The following is a 17,727-nucleotide window of genomic DNA, read 5'->3' as shown; positions in this document are numbered from 1 at the left end:
CTGCTGCTCCATCCTGGCTCCCTATATCAATAGACATCCTTCACTCTTTAATCTCTACCCTCAGAAAAAGCTGCTCTGTCTATTCAATGACCTGACCTTGGAAGTACTATGTCTAACTGCTCTTGTGAAGCACTTCCTCTGCAGGATTCCTGAAGGAACAGAGTGCACCCTGTGAACTTACCGTGACAACACCTGTGATTTACCGGTTTTAAAAAAAAAAAAAAAAAAAAAAGCAAGAGTACCAGGACATCAAGGGGAATACAATGGATAGACTCTGAGCGTTAAGCCATTTCAACCATGAGGTCTTGTGAACCATTCCGCGCACCCAGATACTGGACTTTGGCCAGCTGTAGTAATTTTACTACAGAATACTACACCTTGCAGTAAAAAAAAAAAAAAAAAAAAAAAAAAAAGGAAAAGTTAACCATGCCCAGTGTTAAACATGGTGGAGGTTGTGTGATGGTCCGCAAGTTTTACAGCCCGGTCCCAGAAGCAGACCCCAACCCGCGACAAGTTCCTTCTTTCAATCAGCTGGTGTTCCACTAAACTCCACACTCTTCAGCCTCCCCAAGTCTGCCTGCAGCTTCAGGGAGAATTGCCTTCGCCCTTTCCACTCGCTCTTCTTATTCTACTGCCTGGTCTTCCTTCACCACATTCTGTGCCCAGATTAGTATCTCTCTCACCACCTATAACCTTCAGCACCTCCTTGCCTTTATGCCAGACCTCAGGCTATCCCTTAACCTGGCCCCTTCCTCCATCAGGAATTATCTCTCAGGTATACAGCACCAGTTCCTCCTCCGTTCCCCACCCCCCCTTTCAATCCCGGAGGTCCCGGAGGTCCGCCTGAGAGTCTCGCATCCTCCTCTCCATCAAGACAACCAATCTCATCGGAATCTCCAGTTTCCCAGCCATCAGCCTGCGGCACTTTGACCTCACTCAAGTCCCCGGAAATAACTTCCTCCTATTCATCAGGACTTCAAAACAGACAGTTACATCAAGATCCAGAAGTTCTGCAACCTGGTCCCAGGAGCAGACCCCAACCCTCGTCTCGTACTACCCTTCAGCAAAACAATATTCAACTGAATAACTCTCTCTCCGGCCTCCTTCAATCAGCACGTGGATTCATGGAGAACGCTCTCGCCCCATCTACCCGTTCCTCCTACTCGACTGCCTGGTCTTCATTTACTCACTTTTTTGCGAGTAAAAAATAAATAAATAAATAAATAAATAAATAAAAAAAAAAAACGGATCTCTCATACCTCTTTCAACCTACAGCACCTCCTCGCCTTCATCACTCACCTCAGGCTGTCTCTACGTTTAGCCCCCTCCTCTATTTAGATGCTACCTAGCGGGCATTCAGTATCAATTTCGCCTCCAATCTTCTCCTCTCGTCCGTTCTAGAGATGGCGGATCTCTAGAGAGAACGCTCAGAGGTATGGAGAAAAGCCTGCTCCCCTCCTCTCCATCAAGTTAATCAATCTCTACTGACCTTCTCCTTTGTCTCATCACTGCTCTCCGGCAAGGATGCTTCAACCTATTCAACGACATCGTCATGGAAACCCTGTGCCTGACCGCCGCCTTTGGATTTCTCCGCTGTGCAGAATTCTCAACTCCATCAACTTCCAGCTTCCCAGCTCAAGTGCTCAGATCTCTCTCAAATCCCCAGAAACCACTTTATCCTCCACATCAGATCTTCAAAAACGGTCCAATTAAGCCAAGGATTCAGTATCTTCCGTCAGATCCCCTCTTCATCGACAGCTCCAGATCTATACTTACGAGACACTGGTTCTCATCCCGTTTATGCACCCTCTTGTCACGGATCGGACTTTCTTCTAACTATTTTTCCCCCCATTCATTCTGGATCGGAGCAGCTGCCTCCGCGGCCAGGGCAGGAATCAACACTTGATTAAGTCTATGGGGCGCTGGATCTCTTCAGCTGTGAACTTTATATTAGATCATCCTCTGCAGACATCGCCACAGCTCACCAAGCACTCGTTAGCTTGCCCGGAGTGGGGGGCGCCCTCTCCGCCAGGCCCACCAGAGGTTTCCTCCCTGCAGGGGGGTTTTTCCTCTCCACAGTGCGGACGGCTTATAGGCATAGGTTGTCTACTAACATCTCTTGTCTTTTCTCTTTTCTTCTAGCTTTTGTTTATGTGTGCGGCTCTGCGATCTCTTTTCTATCCCACGGTGTGGTTCGTCCGGGTCGGCCTCTCGTCTCAACCACTGCCGCCCGGCTGTTCCTCGCCGGCCTGAGGGGACCCCCGGCCACATCCTATTCTTCTGCTGCTTATGCGCTAAGCCTTCCAGGCCTCAACCTTGCTGTCCCATCTCCTCTCTTCTATTTCAGGTCCAGGACCATTTCAGCCCCCTCATGCAGTAGGCCGAGCCTCCACCTGCCGAGCGGGCCCCGACCGAGGGGGGGGGGGGTTTCTCTGTTTTCGTCTCTCCTAAACGGACCCGAGACACTTTTTCCTAAGCTCTCCACGCCGCCCAGCTGCCAGCTTAGATGCCTGAGGATGCTGCCCTGAGTTGCGAAGGATCTGTCCTTTTGTCCTGTTCGTCCCCTTCCTGTCTCTTGCTCCACTAAACGCCCAGCAGCCAGAGGATGCTGCCTGACTCGTCGGGAGCGAGAGTCAGTTTGTTGTATGTTATATGTCTAAACTTTGCTCTCTCTCTCACTTTTACGTCACCCAGCAGTCAGAGGATGCTGTCTGACCCGGCGGAAAGTGTTTATATCTAATCCTTTGCTCTTCTCGTGTCTCCCTCTCTACGTCGCCCAGCAGCCAGAGGATGCTGCCTGACCCGACGAGAAGGGAAAACTCTTCGCCCCCCTATCTCGTCCTGCTATCAGTATCTAACCTCAATGTTACTAAGCACCATTCCCAAACTCCAGCCCTCAATCTCGCCATCCCTCAAACTCGTCTCACTCTTAAACTCTCAAATGTCTCACCCCTCTCAAGCCTCCTAAGCAACCGGAGAAATCCTCTCATCTTGTCTCATTCTTAATATCTCACTCCCAATTTCGCCTCCTCTCAAGCCCTCGTAGGCAACCAGTGAATTAATGTTAGCCTGCGTTCGGTCTGGGAAGTTTAATTTTTAAAGACAACGCCGAAGGGTCTGATAAATGACATTGTAATTATTTGAGATGCATGTAGACAATAATGTAGGAGCACCGACACAGTTCTGCCTAGGTTCCATAGTGTAGTGATTATCACGTCTGCTTTACACGCAGAAGGCCCTGGGTGCTATCCCCAGTAGAACCATTGCCGCATGTTTTTAAATTACTGGTCAAGACAAAGTCTCTTTGTGGTTGGCCGATCATTAAATTGCGGATGTAAGTTCCTGGTCCCATCGTATAAGTAAGACAGTTTATTCACAAATAATTACATACACTTTTGTTTATGTTTCTTTTGTTGATAAATTGACCCAATACATTATTGCATTCCGCCACGTCATTAGATGAGCAAAGCCTCTTTGTGCCAGTGCGCATTCAGAGGAGACGCGCTGAGAGAATCCTTCTTCTGTGTCACTCAGTACTGCCAGCTTCCCCCGTTGGTGATATATTGGTCAGCATAGCTGCTTTCCAAGAAATTGACCCGAAACGATTCACAGCCAGTACAACTGTGTTTATGCCCACGTTTCAATTAATGAACATTATAAAATCAAATCGCATTGTTTTATCTTTTCTTTACTTTTAAAGCTGAGAATCAAACACACTTCCGACAGCTTCATAGCCCTGCTGGCTACGAACACATATTGAGTCGGCTGTTTCCCATGACGCTAGTGATAGTGAGTGTTTTCCTAGTATCAGCGTCGGCATTACCATGCGTTTGGCATGCTTGCTGTGCACTCTAGCATTGCATAATAAGAACACACACTGGCAGGACTTCGTGGCACAACGGTAGCGCGTCTGACTCCAGATCAGAAGGTTGCGTGTGCAAATCACGTCGAGGTCAAATTCTTTGTTTCTATTCCACACTATTTCATCTTTTAACGTGTTTGGATTTGAATGTTTCCGGGCGTTTATTTATACAATTTAGCCTACACAACATATTGATTGTATAGCGATCAAACAAAGATATGGTATTAACAATACAAACTAACTTGAGACAGCCTAACCGTTAAAGCATACCTTAAGTTTGTCGTGTGATACAAAAGCAAGTATTATCATTTTTGATTGTTCAATTTATTTTTGAATTTGCAAATGGCACATTGCCAATAAAAAAAAAATATAGAACAATCTGAATCGCTCTTATCAAGCAGCGATGTAGCCTATGAGAATCGCTGCCACAAAACCAGGGGAATTAGCTCAAATGATAGCGCAAGAAGTACCAGGATCGATGCCCGCGTTCTCCAAATAGTTTTAATGTATCTACGTATTTAGTCCCAATGCATCATGGAGAGAAATGCAAAGTGTGACAATTCTTTGTAACAGAGAAGCCCGCCCTATATGTATTTTAAAGCACAGTCTGCTAATTTATTCTTTGTAACAGAGAAGCCCGCCCTATATGTATTTTAAAGCACAGTCTGCTAATTTGTAACATTCCCCAAACTAAAAAAGTGCAGTGCGCCCTCCGTCGTATGTCTTCCGAGAAGCACAAAGGGAGATTTAATGTATTTTTTTAGCAATGGATCACGCCTCATTTGCATTGCCTGCCTTCCTCCTTTGCAGTGTAAAGTATGTCAAATGTGTTCTTAAAATCTGATGAAGATTCCCATTTGAACCGTAAGTATTTGGTTTCCATTGTAGCTATTTACACACACTGCTGTGTTGGACCCCCAGTGTGTTATCTAACAAAATGACGTATGTTGTGCTGCCATAATGGATTACATAGACTTTCCTGCCCCGTGTTGCTTTCTTCTTAGATGTGGTTTCAGGTTCGGCTGAGTTCTGCTCCCTCGATCAGGTTCTGCAGCATCTCGCCTTGCTAATCACTCCCGTATGCTTTAGAAGTCGAGCAGGTTGGTCTCTGTGGCGCAATCGGTTAGCGCGTTCGGCTGTTAACCGGAAGGTTGGTGGTTCAAGCCCACCCAGGGACGATGCTTTTTGAATTTCTTAATCACATTAGAAAATGGCACTAGTACGTTGTTATTTCCTCCAATTACAATGAAGAAAAAAATGTGCTCTGTTTTTAGTTCAAAATAATACAAAACAAAACCAAATGTCTTGGTGTTTGCCGAAACCCGGGATCGAAACAGGGACCTTTAGATCTTCAGGCTAACGCTCTCCCAACTGAGCTATTTCGGCTTGACAGGACTGCGTTTTCAAGATAGCATTCTTTTTGTCACACCATAAACAACCTAATAGACAAATGCACTTTACAAATGCATTTTGAAACACTTAAGTTTTCTCCCAAATGCGGTTCTCAACAAATGGTTTAGCTTTTGTTCTACTCCTTCCAGAGTAAGACCAAATGGCAAACATCTAGGAAACAGGTAAAGACTGCAACCGGCTGCCTGAATGTGCAGCGCTTGAACTGCCTCAACAAACGCTTAGCTCTACAACGCGTACATTGAAAGTCTATTAACATCTTCAACACAATTATCTGTGTTCCAATAGCGTTTAATCCACAGGGTGATCAATAAAGTGACTGCTGGCTTTGTTAAACAAACAAGACATTTTCAAGATTCACGCTATGTCTTAACAAGCACAATAGGATATAGGAACATAAGAACATAAGAAAGTTTCCAAACGAGAGGAGGCCATTCAGCCCATCTTGCTCGTTTGGTTGTTAGTAGCTTATTGATCCCAGACTCTCATCAAACAGCTTCTTGAAGGATCCCAGGGTGTCAGCTTCAACAACATTACTGGGGAGTTGGTTCCAGACCCTCACAATTCCCTGTGTAAAAAAGTGCCTCCTATTTTCTGTTCTGAATGCCCCTTTATGTAATCTCCATTTGTGACGGCTGGTCCTTGTTTCTTTTTTCATGTTAAAAAAGAAGTCCCCTGGGTCGACACTGTCTCTACCTTTTAGGATTTTGAATGTTTGAATCAGATCGCCGCGTAGTCTTCTTTGTTCAAGGCTGAATAGATTCAATTCTTTTAGCCTGTAACATGCCTTTTAAACCTGGGATATTTCTGGTTGCTCTTCTTTGCACTCTCTCTAGAGCTGCAATATCCTTTTTGCAGAGAGGTGATCAGAACTGATCACAATATTCTAGGTAAGGTCTTACTAATGCATTGTAAAGTTTTACAATTGGATCGTGGTCTCAGGCTGGGATGCGGACCATTGAGAACAGTACAAACGATCTATTACTGGAAGTGGCTTACATGAGAAATGCCCTCGTTTAACATGCTAGGATGATCGACTTCAGCATTCTCCAACTGCTGTTTACATTTTCTAACACTTTATGAGGACGAATACAAAGTTTGACATGGGGGTAAACACAAGATATTTTCAGATGTAATGCCTTTATTTAAGCTCAATCTAGTCCTGCGTAGTGCAAATAACATAACTATATTTTTATATTAGTCAAACCCTATTTAAAGTGTTCTTAAATTGTTTTAACATTAGCAGTGATCCATTTGAAATTTGCTTATTGATTTAAACAACTGAACAATTTTAGGCTTGATCGTTTCTTTTTTCCACGTTAATACCAGTATGAGATACACACTCAAAATGTGTCCCCTTCCTTCAACAATCCACCGACTGAAGATTGGAGTGGTCATCAGTAGCAGCGAGCAGGTGCCCAAAAACAACACTCATTGTCCGCTCGGTGCTGAGAAGAAAACACTCCCGCTCCTCCTGGGGGATACCGAGAACAATCCCTTCAAAACATGTTTCACTCTAGAAATGATTCTTGCAAATATAGTCTTAACTTTTATTGGCAGACCATCGCCCCCAACTGGCAAGCTCACTTCATATGATACAACGACTGGGCAAAAACGAGGTGTTACATTAACAATACAAACTAACTTGAGACAGCCAAGCCGTTAAAGCACACGTTAAGTTTGTCGTGTGATACAAAAGCAAGTTTTATCATTTTTGCATTGCCTGTCTCGTCAAACAAGCTCGAGCCACAGCACACAGCGCTGCTGCAGCGGGACATAGAGGTGGATTTTAAAGCGACTGAATCAACGAGCTTGAGAGTACTTTTTGAAGAAATTGAAAACATACATCTAGTCGAAATATTTTCTATTTTGTTAATTAATTTATTTTTTGGATTTGCAAATCAGTTCAGTTTATATTTTAGAAAAACTACTTTGCTAACAGAAGAAAAACAAGCTAGCAGAGGATGGTTTCGATTCATCGACCTCTGGGTTATGGGCCCAGCACGCTTCCGCTGCGCCACTCTGCGACAGCTGTCTCATGACTGAGTTACCAAGCAGAAGAAAAAAAGTACTGAATGGAAGCTGCGATGTAGCCTATGAGAATCGCTGCCACAATGCAAGGGGAATTTGCTCAAATGGTAGAGCGCTCTCTTAGCATGCGAGAAGTAGCGGGATCGATGCCGGCATTCTCCAAATAGTTTTAATGTATCTACGTATATAGTCCCAATGCATCATGGATAGAAATACAACGTGTGACAATTCTTTGTAACATAGACGACCGCCCTACATGTGTATTTTAAAGCACAGTCTGCTAATTTGTAACATTCCCCAGACTGAAAAACGTTAGGTTACCTACGGTAACCCTGGTTCCCTGAAAAAGAAGACGACCACCAACATACTTATGGGCTATCCCCCTGCCCTAGAGGTAGGTATACTGAGCTCTCTATATCAGAGCTGCCGAAGGCCCCTTCCTGTGATGACGCACTCGGTCCCGCCTACCGAGGGTACAAAACCATCACTCACCGGAAGATCTCCCTCTTTTTCCGCCGAACCCGTGAGGGCGACTGAAGCGACCTCATGGTTGGTGGTCGTCTTCTTTTTCAGGGAACCAGGGTTACGGTAGGTAACCTAACGTTCCCTTTCAAGTCGAAGACGACCACCAACATACTTATGGGATAAAGTATACCAGAGCCGTCGCGAGGGAGAAGGAACGGCAGCATATGAGGGATGCACAAGCACTGTCTAACCCAGAGGTTAGCAATGTGAACTTACACCCTCAAGGACTCTCGTGCCCACAGATGGCACAGCAGGATCTACCACATTGATACGATAGAACCTTGTGAAAGTATGCGGAGTAGCCCAGCTAGCCGCAGTACAGATATCAGACATTGAAGCGCCCCTAAAAAGGGCCCAAGATGTAGCCAACCCCCTAGTGGAATGCGCAGCTATTCTACCAGGTGGGGGTAACCCAGCACCGTAATACGCAGTCGACACCATGTCTGCAATCCAGTGTGACAGACGCTGCTTCGAGAGGAGCTGTCCCAGAGTCCGTGTACCATAACAGACAAATAGCTGGTCAGATTTACGCAAGGCTTCTGTCCTAAGTACATAATACCTCAAAGCCCGCACTGGGCAGAGGAAGTTAAGTCTCTCATCCTCCTGCGAAGCAAATGGAGGCGAGTGAAAAGACTCCAGTTCCACAGATTGGTTAACGTGAAAAGCTGTGATCACCTTGCGTAAGAAAGCGGGAATGGTGCGCAGCGAAACCCTGCTGCCATCATCCCATACACACATGCAGGAGCTGTGCACAGACAGTGCCTGCAGCTCACTGACCTGCTTCGCAGAGGTGATAGCCAAAAGAAAGGCTGTCGTGTCGTGGAAATTCTAATAAAGGAAGAGAGACTGCGAATTCCAAACACACAGGCCTTTATTTCTTAAGTTTGCAAACTGAGAACACTCTCAGCACACAGGGTGCTAGATAATCATCGAGTAGTGTTCCAACATACAGAGTTAGATCAGTTTCTTATATACCTTAAAACTGTCAGCAAGGCAGAGGGTTAGCCAATGATGATTCAGATATTAGCATATAAGAAAAAACAACTTATAACTATGCATACGTGGCATATAGCTAAGCAAGCAGATAAAAGGATGGGTGGTTTGGGTATACGTGTAAAAAGACACTTCTGGCTCATCCTTTTATCTCACAGCCGCAGCTGCAGTGTAGGCATCTTGTGGTTACTTATCTTTAGCAAAGCATACAAGGTTATGTGAGCAAGGTTATGGGAGTACAAAATGCCAGTACATTATGTCGAGCCAATTCTATTTTCTGTAACATTTCTATTACATTCCCTCCCTTTTGAGACTTTGTCTCAACCTTATTCAGAAAATGGATTCAAACACACACAATAGTACAAGTTAAAGCGAGATTTACAAAGTTTAACATGTAGTGTAATATGAATAAAGTGACGACCCAACGTATCCTGCTTGCAGATTTTCCCCACTATCTTAACTCATCAGGTCATCTGCCATTTTGTTGAAAGGGTCATCATTTGAATCATTACACTGGTCATCATTAGTAAGCAGGGGCATGTTTAAAACAGTGTCAACAGTTTTAGTACATAACTTTTTCACGCAGGTTATGATAAGCAAAAACAACAACAATAACACTACGCCATATATAAACCAGTGTCAGTAATGTTCAAAGTGTTCCGTACAGTATGGTTGAGCATTGCCCACCAACCATTGTCCGCATGTTTTCGATCATGTTCTGCACTCCATGTGTGCAATGTTCTTTTTGTTCTGAGTTCTGTGCGATTTTCAGTGTAGCTGTGGTTTGTAATATCTGGCTCTTTTTTATTATCTTTAAGTTCAGTTAAGAGCCAGATGAGAAACACAGTTAATATGCTGCCAAGAAAAATAACAGTCAGGACTCTGGGGGTCCAAAGCTGACTGTCCCAAGGCCATCCGAGCCGTCTACGTTGTTCCAGGGGGCGATACATCTCCCTTCGGGCTATAGGGCACTTTTCTGCAATGGCTGGCGTGGACCCACGTTGATCGTTCAGCGACTTTCACCGCTGTCTGCGTTGTCAGGAGCACCTGGAACGGACCTGTCCAGAGTTGTTGATGCCAATGCTTCCGGCGGAGGTCTTTGATGATCACCCAGTCCCCTGGCAGGAGCTTGTGGAGCGCCCCTTCCTTCGGTTCGGGTAGGGCAGCTTTTACCCTGGGAAAAATAGACTTCAGAACATTGTTAAGAGCAGCACAGTATTTTACCATTTCATCCTCACATCCCATTAGGGTGAGCCTATTTTGAGGAAAAGGTGTGTTCAGCATCCGCATTGGGCGTCCCGTTAATACTTCATGAGGTGCTAGCCAGTGGTGTAGTGGTAAAAAAAAAAGTAGCGGAGCGGTCCCAATGAGAATCAATTAAATAGTTAACGAGGTATTAACAGTTACGCCCACTTTCCATTTAACGCGATTTAATCGGGGTTTTTTTAATAATAATATAACACATATTTTACTTAACAAATTTCTGTAAAATCTCCCCTCTCTATAGAAAATTAAAAGTTGCACTTACCAATCACAGGTTGTTTTTAGTCAACTATAGGAACTGCCACAGAGCGTCAGGGGAGTCGCTGGAAATTGGAGCTGCCACCCGTGTACGGCTGTCATCTGCGGATCGATGATTGTGTCGCAACCAAGTGGTCACATAAGGGCTTGGATTCCACTGTCTCAAAGGGGGTCCATGAAGCTTGATAAACATTAAGGCTGAAGCATGTTTGATTAAAATTTTGGAACGCTGATCAGTTATAATTAAGTTCATTTGGCTGAATCCCCTTTCACATTCAGCAGTACTGCACGGGATCACACGTGTGCAGTTAATAAGTGGAGCTAAATCATCTGGAATTCTTCCGTTGTTCTCCTTAAAATCTCGAAATGCATTTTTGATAATACGTTCATTTAGCTGAAAGCGCCGACACAATCTTTCAACTTCATTTTCGCCATAACCCTGGGGTAGTTCTGCAGGCCAGTGGTGTGGATCCAGGACCAAGAGCTCAGAAAGAAGACTTTCATATTTTTGGCAATTCACCTCGGAAGAAGCCTGAAAGAATAAGCTATTTGAAATTAATGGTAGCATTTCTAAAATGTATTTTCGAAACCTTAACTGTGTATATATATATATATATATATATATATATATATATATATATATATATATATATATATATATATATATGCGTTTTGTAGTTTTGAGTAGGATTAAATAAAGTAAATAATAAAAGTGAGATTTTGCAGAATACATATACTGTGCGGGAGTGTTTTTCTATTCTTATATTTACATTAGTCTATGCACCTGCGATGAGACTGACAGGAGTGCAGATGTTTATAATTTATTTGTATATACTTCTCAGTTGCAGTTTTATACTACACATGAAACTGAAATTAACGCCCCCCTCTGCTCGTTAATTGCAAACAATTAGGCTAGCTATTAAAATTAAAAAAATCTGTACAAGGTTTATGAACATACCTTCTCATTTGATGCAGTGGTTGTAAAAAGTCGTTCTTTCATATGATTGGCGAGTTTGGTAAGGAATTGTTTATGATTTATTTTTACATGTTTGGGATTCGACGTCAGCACTGTAGATTTAAATGTTCCTTCCATGGCAGCTATCTGCGCTTCAAGAGTCTTTGTACCTACATTCTCATTCATGGATTCAAAAATCCTTACTGTTCTACGTGCCATTTTATCTGCATAAACCAATGTAGTAGTCCGTTTCTGGAGAATCTCTGACAGCAGTGAAAGTTCGTATAAGGCATCGTACATAACTCCGAGGTCAATGAGAAATTCTGGCGAGCACAGCCTTTTCAGTAGACCGCTGTATGTCGCTCTTTCAGCAGAAGTCCGCTTAGAGCTTACGGCAGCTTTAAAATGAGTCGACAGAACTTCAAAACTTTCCCACACAGCGGAGACAGTCCTGAACGAACTGGAAACCCATCTCACATCCAGTACACGACCAATTTTCCTCAAGACAGCATCCAGTTCCTTCGCACAATTTCGGAGTTCTTGCTGATTTAGTGCTGATCTACTGTAGACTGAGTATAGCTTGTCCATGAAAGAATGAAAATGGTTCATGCCAGTAGTCTCAGAAACACTATCGGCAACTGCAAGTTCGAGTCTGTGATTTAGACAGTGCCAGACAACAATGTTGGGGTACATGTCTGAAATTCGTTTTGCCACACCAGATTTTTTCCCAAGCATTACACTTGCACCGTCACTTGCAAATGCAACAAGATTCTTCTGTAAGTATGCATGGTCAAACCCGTGTTTTTGAAGACACTTAGTAAGCGCTAACACTATGGACTCAGCTGACTGATCAAAAAGTTCAACTAACTCCAAAAACATGAAGTGAGGGTCACGTGTCTTGTCTGTCTCGCATTTGAGATGCACAATAAGTGCTGGGGAACCATTCAGAGCTGTTGATTCATCAATTAACACAGCAATTTTTCCATCGATGTGTATTATTCTCTCACAGGCCTTTTTGACCATTTCATCAGAAACGTGGTTGATAATTTGAGTGGCGCTGTATCTGGAATGAAGACCAGTTCCCACATTAACACCATTTATTTCTTGCAGTTCCAGTAAGGCCTGATGATCAGAATAGGGTCGATTTTGTTTTGCAAGGTAGTAAGCAGTAGAAAATATTTTACAGGTAGTTTCGTGATCTCGCCTTTTTGCACTGTCAACACATTTCCCAATAATGTCCTCTGTGTTCTGCTGTAACAATGCAGTGGCCTTGTTATGAGCGCTGGATTTCTTGTGTTCAGCTATCTTTTTTCTCAAAGATCGTAGCTGTTGCTCTCGAGTTTTTCCATTGTACCCAACACTGTAATTTTTCCACTCAGAAGACAGAGAAACACCCTGACTTTTCAAAACTGACAGCGCAGAAACACGTCTACAAACACGACAGCCCAGATTACCATCCGCACAGTCAAGGAAAGTGTAAAGTTGTTTCTTTTCTTCCCATACCTCAGAACTCCAGATGTTTGGCCATGGCTGTTTCTCCGCGCTTTTTTCTTCAACTGCTGTAGGTTCTGGTTCCACTGTAGGTTCTGCTTCTGCCGTACAACAAACGATCTTCTGTTTTTTACTACTATTGCCAAAATATTGTATCAAAGTCTCTTGACGAGTTCGTTTACTACCTCCGAGACCAGACATTTTTGATTTGCGAGTTGTTTTTTATTATTATTAATACCGTTACTAATATCATCACCTCAGTTACGGCCAAGGAACGAACCGCCTCCTTCTCTGATTGGTTGTCAGCAACATCACTTTCAAAATTGATTTGCTAAAAAAAAAAACTGGAATGACAGCATATTTTAATGGCATAATAATGGACCAATCAAAAGCAGCAACTGTGCTGCTTATTGTGGTGACATCGTTTTTCAGATTACTTGATGTTTTAGCCGACAGCTTGTCTTTATTAAACGTATAGCTAGCTGTCTGTCTGTCGCAAATTCGCACAGCTGGCACAGAGCCGCAGGCAATGCTTACTACAAGTGTTTAGACAAAATTCGAACACGAAAATATTTTAAATATATGTATTTATAAATGTGAACATTTGCAATTGAAAAACATGGATTGAAAAAGTGCCGGAGCGCCGCTCCGCCCCGCTCCGGCTCCACTACACCCCTGGTGCTAGCCCTGTAGTACTGTGCGTGCATCCGTGCATGTACATCAGGGCCAATGGCAATACTTTAACCCAGGAGAGCCCTGTTTCAGCCATGAGCTTAGTTAGTTTAGTTTTTATTGTTTGGTTCGCTCTCTCCACCAAGCCTCCACTTGCGGGGTGGTAGCTACAGTGTGTGCGTAAATCAATTTGTAGGCTTTCAGAAATGTTCTGTACCACACTGTTCACAAAATGAGAACCATTGTCAGATGTCAATTTAGATGGCAGACCCCATCGGGGTATAATCTCTCTCATCAGGCTTTTTGCTACTGCCATAGCTGTGGCATGTCTGCAGGGGAATGCTTCAATCCATTTAGAAAAAACGTCAATTATCACAAGGCAGTACTTGTAACCTTGGCAAGGTGTTAATTCAATAAAATCCATCATGACATGTTCGAAGTGGCCCTCAGGCCTCGGATGAGCTGATACGGACATGGGCGTGCTGCGGCCTACATTGTTGGTCATACAAATCACACATTTAGCACAAAATTGGTTAGCATATGTAGAAAAACCTGGAGCAAACCAAAAATTGTTAACCACATTCACCACCCCTCCCTTTGACACATGGTCTTGGCCGTGTGCCATCTTAGCTACATAAAGGAAACATGAACGGGGAAGGGCAGGCAACCCAGTGGGTCCTCGCCAAATCTTATGAGCGTTAGTGTGTGCCTGGCATTTACATACAGCAGCGTTCAATACGGGCACATCAGTAAGATCGGGTCGTGGCTTGCAGACCTGTTCTACTAAGGTGGTGCAATCGTGAGGCTCTCCATCGGCTTCTGTAGGAAGAAGTGTAGCAGGGTTAAGCACAGTACAGCGTTTTAGCACAACATGTGACATGGTCATTAATACATTCTGGTAATGTAATAGACGAGCTGGAGTCAGATGTGCTGTCTTGGCCTATGAAATGAGAGCATGTACTGCATGAGGAACATGTACAGTTAGAGGGCACATTGCAACTAGGTCAGCACTAGCCAGCACAGCTTCAGTGGCGGCGGCCACCGCTCTCAAGCAACAGACTAGCCCTCGGGCTACGTTATCAAGGCGCTTAGAGTAAAAAGCCACAGGACGTTGTTTTCCCCCATGCTCTTGTGTCAGTACTGCCGACATGAATCCTCCCTTTTCACAAACAAACAGGTTAAAAGGTTTAGAGTGATCGGGTAACCCAAGACAGGGCGGAGAGGACAAGAGTTGTTTAAGTTTTTTTTTTGAGGGCAGTTAGTCCGTCAGGAGTCCAGTCAATTGTGTCTTTCATAGTCATCTTATGGCCATGTATCAAGTCAGCTAGGGGCTGTGTTACGTCAGCGTAATCTGGAATCCAAGCTCTACAGTAGCCAGCCATACCTAGCAACGTCATCATGTGTTATTTATTTATTTTATTTTTTTTTTTTTGTGGCAGGCTGGGGCAGTGTCAGAATTGCAGTGACACGCTCCAGGCCCAATTTCCTGCCTTCTGGTGTAATATCGTGTCCCAAGTATTTTACAGATGGTGACACGAGCTGCAGCTTTTTTTTTTTATACCTTATGGCCATTACGAGCTAGGTACTCTAAAAGAGCTCTTGTATCAGTTTTGCATGCGTGCTGAGTTTCAGAACATAAAAGCAAATCATCCACATACTGTATGAGTGTGCTTCCACCAGGGGGAACAAAGCCCTCCAGATTCTGCGCCAAAGCGGCAGAAAAGACGGCTGGTGACTCGGTGAACCCTTGAGGCATAACTCCAGGTCCATCGTTTCCCCATAAAGGTGAAAGCAAACCAAAACTGTGAGTCCCTTGCAACAGGGATGCTGAAGAATGCATTTGCTAAATCAATAACAGTAAACCACTTTGCACTCGGGGGAACAGCTGACAAAACAGTGACTGGGTTTGGCACAATAGGGGCCCTTGCATGTATTGCGTCATTTACTAACCTGAGGTCTTGGACAAATCGCCATCCTCCCGAGGCTTTGCGGACCGGAAGAATCGGGGTGTTGCAATGCGAGTCTGGGCAGGGCACAATGGCCCCTCGCGAGACCAAAGACGCATGCACAGGAGCAATGCCTTCCTCTGCTTCCTTGCTGAGAGGATACTGGGCACGGCTAGGCCGGTGTGTGCTTTTCGGTGTGACTGTTAGGGGCTCTGCCCCTTTCATAAGGCCAATATCATACTTATCTTCTGCCCATAGAGAATCGGGGAGGCCGATCAGCAAGGGTGAAAACGTGCCTCCCAGTGCCTCCCCAGGGGGCACATCTCGGTTCTCTGCCCCATGGATTCCCCGTTGGACAGGCGCGACCCAAAAGAAAGGAGTGCAAACAGCGCGAGCACTGGGGGAGAATTTGAACCCGTCTTCACTTTGCCAGTCAGTCACCTGCAACACAGACTTAAGCCAGACACCAGTATCTTTCCACTCTACATCATCGTTTTTTGCTACGCTTATATTTGGCATAGAGTCAGTTGTGTGGTAAAGTAAAAACTGATCGCTATTTAGTTTAATGGCTGCAACACAAAAGTGTAAACCTATATACAAGGCTGTGCACGTAATTGTTTCGTTAAATGGAGGTTGTGCTAACCACTTTTTCTCAAATTAATAATCTCTTGATAAAGGTGAGTACAGGGCAGTGCAATGTAAGGCATAAGGTGATATAAACCCAGTTTCATGACCCCAATGTTGTCGAGCCAATTTAAATAATTCCTCAATTTGTTCGCCTCCGTTTTGTATATCCCATGAATAGAACCAACTACGGGTCTCAATCATTTGGGCCATCATCAAGGGACACGAAACGGTAACTCCTTTTTGCTCACATTTAATTTCACAATTGAATTTACATAGTAGATCTTGTCCCGCTAGGTTGCAAGGGCAGCATTCAGAGAAAATAAACCGATGCATAAACGTTTTCCCTTCATATTGTACGGGTTAAGGCATCATAATTTTCTCCCTCAATACTACTCCCGAGGCTCCCACTGTTTTTTACTGATTCATTTGATATCATTGGGTTATGCATAGTTCTAGCATTTATGACAGACATTGCAGCACCAGTATCAATTAAGAATTCAAATGACTCACCATTCACGAAGAGATCAACGGTGGGGGCTTCTTGTGGTTTAGAAAAAGTTAGCACGTACTGCTTGTTCGCTGTTTTGGTGTCAGCTGTCCCTGCCTCATTTCATTCTGGTTTCGGTTTGTATAGTGTTACTTGCGGTGGGGGAGCGCTCTGCCAGTTACTCCCGTTGGTTTGTTGTTGTTGCTGCTGTCTCTGACACTCTCTAGCAAAATGTCCTTCCTGGCCACAATTATAGCAACTAGTGTCTTTATCCTGTTTGTGGAAGTTTCTGTTGCCACCGCCTCCGCTTCCCCCTCCTCGACCCCTCCCTCCACGCCCGCCCCGTCCGCGTTGGTATCCGCCTCGGGCTGGTCCTTTGCCCTGATAATAAGCCAGCTGAGCTGCTTCCAATTTGACTCCTTTTTCGGCTTTTGTCTTTTGATTGCTCTCTTGCTTCTGTTGTTGTCTTTCAGTGTGCTTGCAATGTTCGATAACCTGAATGAGGGGAGCCGTCTCCCATCCAATGCATGTCATCCGTACCTGTTTATTGAGGGCAGGTACGAGTCCGTTTATTATGGCTGCTTTTAAAAGACTGTTGTATTCATCGGTGCCTAGTCGGAGTCCGCTGTGTTTGCGGAAGCACGTCTCCAATCTTTGTCTATATTCCTCTAGAGACTCTTTGGAGTGCTGTGTGCAGCTATGTATAGCATCCCAATTGGTCTTAGCAGGGTATTGCCGTTTCAATCTGTCCAGCAACTGTTCAAACTGCGGTTGATATTCTTCATCCCCTGCCGGTTTCCACGTCAGATTTTCGTCAAAAGTATCTTCGATGTCCTCCCAGCGAAGCTTTAATTTGCATCGCATAATGTGCCCTATTTCAGCGGCAGAGGGTTTGTATTGACGCACAAGACGGGTCATCTGCTCGCTGAACTGAACTGCATCCTTAGTTGGGTCGGGCAAGTCTTTAGCAATGTCTTTAATCTCATCTTGTCTCCAGGTGCGCTGAATCAGGACCTCTGGCAGCCAGTCCTTATGTCCCGGTTGTCCTTCTGCCGGTCTTGGCTGTGGATTTGGGTACGCTGTCAGGGGGCCTGGATAATGGCGTTGTTCGGATTGCCTTTTGGTCTCGACTGTGTAGTGAGCGTGCTGGGAGATCCTGATGTCTCGGGGGATTCTGGCGATGGTAAGGAGCTCAGTCCAGGGGGCG

The 17,727-nt window shown here is 44.4% G+C and overlaps 1 protein-coding gene, 1 non-coding gene and 1 pseudogene across 2 annotated transcripts; 1 reads left to right on the top strand and 2 right to left on the bottom strand.

Annotated features, from left to right (window-relative positions):
- Positions 1-4,966: 4,966 nt before the first annotated feature.
- On the top strand, positions 4,967-5,040 carry trnan-guu (transfer RNA asparagine (anticodon GUU)). The gene has a single exon. It is a non-coding gene; the product is annotated as a tRNA-Asn (tRNA).
- Positions 5,041-6,615: 1,575 nt separating this feature from the next.
- LOC117419298 (small nucleolar RNA U3) lies at positions 6,616-6,817 on the bottom strand (annotated as a pseudogene).
- Positions 6,818-9,135: 2,318 nt separating this feature from the next.
- LOC131699753 (E3 SUMO-protein ligase KIAA1586-like) lies at positions 9,136-13,458 on the bottom strand. Its single transcript, XM_058997760.1, has 2 exons — positions 11,301-13,458; positions 9,136-10,874 (listed from the first exon to the last, which is right to left on the bottom strand). Exons 1-2 carry the CDS (start codon positions 12,987-12,989, stop codon positions 10,374-10,376), a joined length of 2,190 nt encoding a protein of 729 aa, XP_058853743.1. The 5' UTR covers positions 12,990-13,458; the 3' UTR covers positions 9,136-10,373.
- Positions 13,459-17,727: the final 4,269 nt, after the last annotated feature.

This window comes from Acipenser ruthenus, chromosome 23 (assembly GCF_902713425.1).
Source record: "Acipenser ruthenus chromosome 23, fAciRut3.2 maternal haplotype, whole genome shotgun sequence".
NCBI lineage: Eukaryota > Metazoa > Chordata > Actinopteri > Acipenseriformes > Acipenseridae > Acipenser > Acipenser ruthenus.
Note: the sequence above shows the minus strand (reverse complement) of the source record. Positions and strands in the feature narration are given on the sequence as shown.